Source organism: Sinocyclocheilus rhinocerous, unplaced genomic scaffold (genome assembly GCF_001515625.1).
Source record: "Sinocyclocheilus rhinocerous isolate Xijiao unplaced genomic scaffold, SAMN03320098_v1.1 scaffold816, whole genome shotgun sequence".
Classification (NCBI taxonomy): domain Eukaryota; kingdom Metazoa; phylum Chordata; class Actinopteri; order Cypriniformes; family Cyprinidae; genus Sinocyclocheilus; species Sinocyclocheilus rhinocerous.
This window is the reverse complement of record NW_015660894.1, coordinates 430,394-436,405: the sequence shown is the minus strand read 5'-3', so window position 1 is coordinate 436,405 and position 6,012 is coordinate 430,394. Positions and strand designations below refer to the sequence as shown.

Genomic DNA, 6,012 nt, shown 5'->3' with positions numbered 1-6,012 from the left:
TCGTAAATGGGTGGAAGTCCTTCCTTGTCTTTCTTTGCCACCACTGATTTAAAGAGAGCAAAAATATTGAGGTGTTAAAAAAAAAGAAATAAATTTAGAAGAACAAAAGTTCTACACTACTATTCAAAAGTTTGGGGTCAGTAAGATTTTTTATTTTTTTTTGCAAGAAATGAATACTTCTTATTCAGCAAGGACACAAGGAATTGATCAAAAGTGACAGAACAGCATTTATTTAAAATTGAATGTAAAATCTTTATCAATTTCTATTCAAAGAATCCTGCAAAAATATGTTGGTTTCCACAATATTAAGCAGAAACCTGTTTTCAACATTGATAATAAATGTTTCTTGAGCAGCAAATCTACATATTAGAGTGATTTCTGAAAGATCATGTGACAGTGAAAACTAATGACTGCTGAAAATTTGGGTTTAGCCATCACAGGAAGAAATTATATTTTAAAATGTATTAAAATAGTTTAAACATTTTAATAATAATTCACAATATTACTGTATCTTTGATCAAATAAATGCAGCCTTGATGAACATAAGAGACTTCTTTCATAAACATCTAATTTAAAAAAAAAAGATCTTCTGTCTAGCAATCTCTGAGGTGTGTAATATGCAAGTATGTTCCAGGAATCCTGTGCTTTTCAGAGAGCTGCTACAGGGCTGTCCTATCGGTCATAGTTTACTGCACCAGTGAAATCAAAAATAACATGTCAGACGAACACAATCCAGTCTACAGTGTAATGAGGCAGAACTGTCAAACAGTAGTTGGGAGACTAATAGCTAGGATTCTCACATAGAACTTTCCCACACAGGACCAGCCACTTTTATTTACATTTTCTGTGTGAGGAAGATATGTTAAACGAAGCTGAGCGTACTGACTTTTACTGGCAGCTAGAAGTAATGCCATAAAATTAGCCAAAAATATGGAATAAACAAATGTGGAAGAAGCAGAGAAAGTATAAATCTTTGTGCACTATAACATACACAGTTGTAAGACGCTGCCGGTCCACAGAGATGGTCTGGCAAGTTGAGTGGAGCTCTACCCTAGCGGTTGATTCTGTGGCATCCTTCACCACTCCAATGTAGCCTGTGGAAATGTAGAAGGTGTTATGAAACCTGTGGCTTATAAGAATACAAGACAAAGTGAACATATGGTGGTCATAAATTATTTGGACACTGATGCCACACTTAACATGTTATAAAATGCAATGAAATTTATACAAAACACTAAACCAAAGCAAAAAGCTTCTCACAAAAGGTCGAAAGCTCCAAATAATAAGAATATGATTCATTTAACCTTTGTATGGTCCCTGGGATATACGGACAGTCTGCCCAATCAGATCATTGTCTCGTCGCCCACGGCCCCGACCCATGCCACCACCTCCGCCCCTGTGCTGCTGCCCTGAAAGGAAGACCAAAAAAGATCTAGATCAAAATATGAGTAGTCTTTATATCATTGATATGATTCAAATGATCAAATGGCAACCAGACAGACAAAAACGTAAGTTTTTAAGTTAAGATATTGGCAGACAAACACACGTGTTTAAATGAATAATTACATCCTCTTTTGAGGTTTGAACCTTTTGATAAAAGCCCAGATTTTCAACCACTATGTTACAAAACCCTGTGAGTTACGTGAAATTGCTTACCACCTCCGCCAGGGTGCATCGGGCTGCTGATGCGTGGACTCATAGGTGCAAAGCCTCCCACTGTAAAATTGGTCACGTCTCTGGGCTTTGGGGAAGAAAACGGGACCGTTTTACAACAGGGAATTTGGGAAATGTATAAGATTTGTCCACAGATGTAGCAGAACAGATCTACCTTTGAGCCGCCCGCCAGAACGAGGTGGCGTGCTTTACAGACAAACATGCCTCCGTTTTCAACCAGCTTCTTGCAGTGAAGAAAAGCAAAGCCTCTGAAGATGTGGCGAATTTCACCTTCACGGCCCTGACGGATCACATGAAGGAGAATATTAACTTCCTCCAATGCGGATCTGTTATTCAATGTCAAACCTTTATTATGTCTCTGGTAGTTACCGAATGAGGTCCATCAATGACTTTTACAATATCCTTCACATGGATGTTGTTTTGCTCAGAGTCGAGAGCGACAGCAAAGCGGTTGTCCTTCCGTCTGTTTACTGCCTGGTGCCGTGCAGTCAAAACTTTCCCGTGCATGTTCAGAACCTAAAAATGAATCAGTGTGAAAGAAAATTCAGAGAGCAGAAATTTTTTTTAAAAAGCTTTTTTTTTTTTTAAGAAAGTAATACTTTCAGCAATATACTCAGCACACCAGTTTTCAACATTAATAATAATAATAATATGTTTTTTGAACGCAAGAAAGAAAGATTTCTGAAGGATTATAGGACACTGAAAACTGAAGTAAGGGCCGCTGAAAATTCTGCTTTGCCATTACAAGAATAAATTATATTTTAAAGTATCTAAAAATACAAAACAGTTATTTTAAATTGTAATAACATTTCACCATATTACTGTTTTTGCACTATTTTTTATCAAAAAATGCAGCTTTGGTGAGCATGAGACCCAACCCCAAACTTTACAACAGTACTGTGTCAAAGTTGTTATTTACCTGGATACACTGCAAGAATTCTTATCTTTCAAGCATACAGAATCGGTTAAAAATAGCAATAAATGAATAATTATATTTTTATACTTTTATAAAAATACATGTTGCTTTAAGTAAAAAAATTTAGTTTTTTTTTTTTTCATGCTGAGACCAGTGAAATGTTTGGCAGCTCAAGTACAAACATGAACCACCAACTCAACCCTTTGTGTTGAGAGCCCTGATTCACGATGATATTGCAATCACGTTCCTGCTGATGTGACAATGTTATTGAAATGCAAGCCTAGGGGCTGTAATTGCATGATGACAATACAGCTGCACAGGGGTTTTGCCAAGATAGTCACAGAGTGAACTCAGTGGCCTTGAAGGGACAATGGTGAAAAGTGTGCTATTGTTGTGAAGAAACAGCAAGTGTGTACTACTGAGTTTAGTTTACATTACACTTGAACTTGCTTTCTCTTGAACTTTACCTGGAAGGTCTCTCTTTCCAGCCTGACAATGACACCTACAGTTTGGGGGTCTAATTGTATCAGCTCTCCCCACTCATGCTGGCCTCCTGCATCCACACCTGAGGCAGTCTCAGAGCACAGCTGCAGGTCCCGGGGCAAGACCTTCAACTGGAACAAAAACAGATATCATGTCAGATAGAGAAAATACAACATTGACTGCAGTATATTACATGCTTCTCAGAAAAATTATACAGCTTACTAGTGAAACCTACCTCATGCATAGTGAGATCAGAGAACAGAATAACAAAGTTCTCCTCCACACGGACTATGAGGCCTGTGTCACCTTCAAAACGCCCTGCGATAACCTTTACATGGTCGCCCATACGGAAGTACTTCCTCAACTCATGAGCTGGAAACTCAAGAGGGTCCTAAACAAAAACAAAGGCACGATAGTGAGACAATAATCATGGTGTAAAAGGGACACAACATGGAGAACATGATTTTCAGGATATTTGAACTCTCGCAAAGCTTTTGAATTCCATTTAGTGGCACAGAATTCACAAACCAAGAGAAAATGCTTTGCATACTGGCACAGTATTGACACAGAAACTCGTGCTGATTTATTCACCTTCAGATCTTCATGCTTGGGCATGATGGTGATCTTGTTGCCATCCACACTCAGGATTTTACCCTGAAGGTTGATTAACTCCCCCTCACACACTTCCACATTATCTCCTGCCTGGAGATTGTGCTCACGCTCCTTACCTGTATTAATAAAATCTTTGTGATTAACTTTGAAAAAATGCATGCACGGAAGGATTACGCAACACATTGGCACAAAAAAAAGTTCTACTGTCTGGATGTATTTACCTGTTGTCTCTGTGACTACTTCAAGGTCAATCCCCTCTGGCTGGTCCTCAAACTTCTCCAGCTCCGACAGAGTAGGTTTGACCCCTTCTGTGATCTATGCAAAAAGAGACACGATAAACCAATAAGGAACAACTAGACAGACACCTAGAACCACAATAAGTGTGAGGGCTCTTACCACGGCTGACATAGCAAAGCTTTTAAACAGGAAGCCTTTGCGGCTGTATCGGTTGCCTTCAAATATCATGAAGTCTCCGTCATGGCTGACCTCACCACCTAGAGACCTGTGGAGCAGAGCATGTGTCAGTGTGGCTGACATATTTCAATAGGTTTTGATTATGAGCGACTCAAAATCAGAGTGCTCCTTTACCTGATCTTTTCAGCATCAAAAAGCCTCTGAGCGGGCCTCTTAAACTTCTTTCTCTTCGCAAACCAGTCTTTCTGTACGATGAAAGACAAAGCCGGGGTCAAATCACTAAAAGGTCACATAGCATATATACACTACCATCCAGGTTTAGGGTCAGTAATTTTTTTTTAAATGTTTTAAAAGCAGCCTCTTATGATCACAAAAGCCACGTTCATCCTATTAAAGGTAAAGGAAGTAATACTGTGAAACATTTTTAACTTAAAATCACTGTTTTGCATTACTCCAGTCTTTAGCGTCACATGATACTTCAGAAGTCACTCTAATATGCTAATTTGGTGCTTAAGTAACATTTTATTATTATTATGAATGTTAAAAAGAGGTTTCTTTTCTGCTTAATATTTTTTGTGGAAACCGTAAAACTTTTTTCAGGATTTTTCGATGAATAGAAAGTTCAGCATTTATTAAAACAAAAATCTTCTGCAACATCTTAACTGCCCTTTTGATCAATTTAATTCATCCTTGCTGAATAAAAAGTATTTATTTCTTTCAAAAAAAAAAAAAAAAATGTACTGACTCCAAACTTTTGAACAGTAGCGTAAATATATGATCATGATGATGTAACCTACCATACTCATCCTCGCTTTAATGCGATCTAAATCAATCCGAGGAATCATTTTCAGTGAGATCGTATTTTGGCTCGGTTCAACATAGTCCACCTAAACAAGGCAAATAAATACAAGCGTCAAATGTTTTCATGCCACAGATGTAGAGCTGTATGAATGACAAATTGAATAACGTAACCAAAATATCTAGCACCCTATTTGGGAGACGTTTCCTTTATTACTATATAGCCAAGTCTTCTGCTGTACCCACCTGGGCAATGTCATCTTTATAAAGGCCTCTCTTAAGACGAACCCAAGACTTGGGCTTAAGGTTAGTCACTTCCTTAACCACCTTCAGCACATCTGTCATCTCTTTAATGGGCACCATCTGCTGGTTCCAGAAGCCCATACGCAGGTTTCCAACACCTTCAATGGCGGACTTGACATGGGTCTGCTTGTACGCCTCCACATAGATATAACCTTTGACGTGCTCAGGGGCCACCACTGATTTGATTTGAAGCGGCTGTGGAGAGAGAAACAACATATTTGTACCACAGACATTGTAGTTTTTCTCTTCTCACTTGGCCTACAATTTGATAAACGAAAACCAAATGGAACTTGAGACAATTGTTTTCAGGAAAACTTCAATAAGTGAGGAAAAGTTTAATGTGAGGCACACAAGATAAAGTTCATACAGTTCTGTGCCTTACATAATGAGGATTTAAATGGTGCGAGTCAAAAGTACTGGCACCATTACAGGTATTAACCAACCATGGCGCTAACGCTAGCTGTAACCAAAACAAACTGACATCAAGACTAGGGATATGCCGGTATCAAATTTTCATGTTGTGATTAATTGCTAATGCTTTTATCATGGTATACGGTATTATCACGATATTGAAATTTAGTTGCAAAAAAGTGTTGTCATAATACAGTATAACAGGTTTAATAACTTTTTTCTTCTAACAAAAATAACTGAACATTTAAATACAATAAAGCAATACACAAAAAAAATGATAAAGTAAAAAATGTTAAACAGATTAAAGTGCAAAAGAATTATAAAGACCAATAGGTATCACTTTACAAGAAGATCTCATTAGTTAACCTTAGTTAATGAACATTCACACACAATGAGCAATA

At 37.8% G+C, this 6,012-nt stretch overlaps 1 protein-coding gene across 1 annotated transcript in view; it reads right to left on the bottom strand.

The window, feature by feature from the left end:
- Positions 1-6: 6 nt before the first annotated feature.
- LOC107726091 (transcription elongation factor SPT5) overlaps positions 7-6,012 on the bottom strand; it is a gene marked incomplete at its 3' end in the record, with an annotated part of 28,808 nt that continues 22,802 nt past the window's right edge. The window contains exons 9-22 of the mRNA XM_016535573.1: positions 5,144-5,395; positions 4,897-4,986; positions 4,274-4,344; positions 4,082-4,187; positions 3,907-4,000; positions 3,665-3,801; positions 3,309-3,464; positions 3,058-3,204; positions 2,044-2,190; positions 1,829-1,954; positions 1,657-1,741; positions 1,305-1,409; positions 992-1,094; positions 7-43 (exon numbers count right to left, since the gene is read on the bottom strand). Coding sequence (XP_016391059.1) covers positions 7-43; positions 992-1,094; positions 1,305-1,409; positions 1,657-1,741; positions 1,829-1,954; positions 2,044-2,190; positions 3,058-3,204; positions 3,309-3,464; positions 3,665-3,801; positions 3,907-4,000; positions 4,082-4,187; positions 4,274-4,344; positions 4,897-4,986; positions 5,144-5,395 — 1,656 coding nt within the window. The remainder of the gene's footprint in view (positions 44-991; positions 1,095-1,304; positions 1,410-1,656; positions 1,742-1,828; positions 1,955-2,043; positions 2,191-3,057; positions 3,205-3,308; positions 3,465-3,664; positions 3,802-3,906; positions 4,001-4,081; positions 4,188-4,273; positions 4,345-4,896; positions 4,987-5,143; positions 5,396-6,012) is intronic.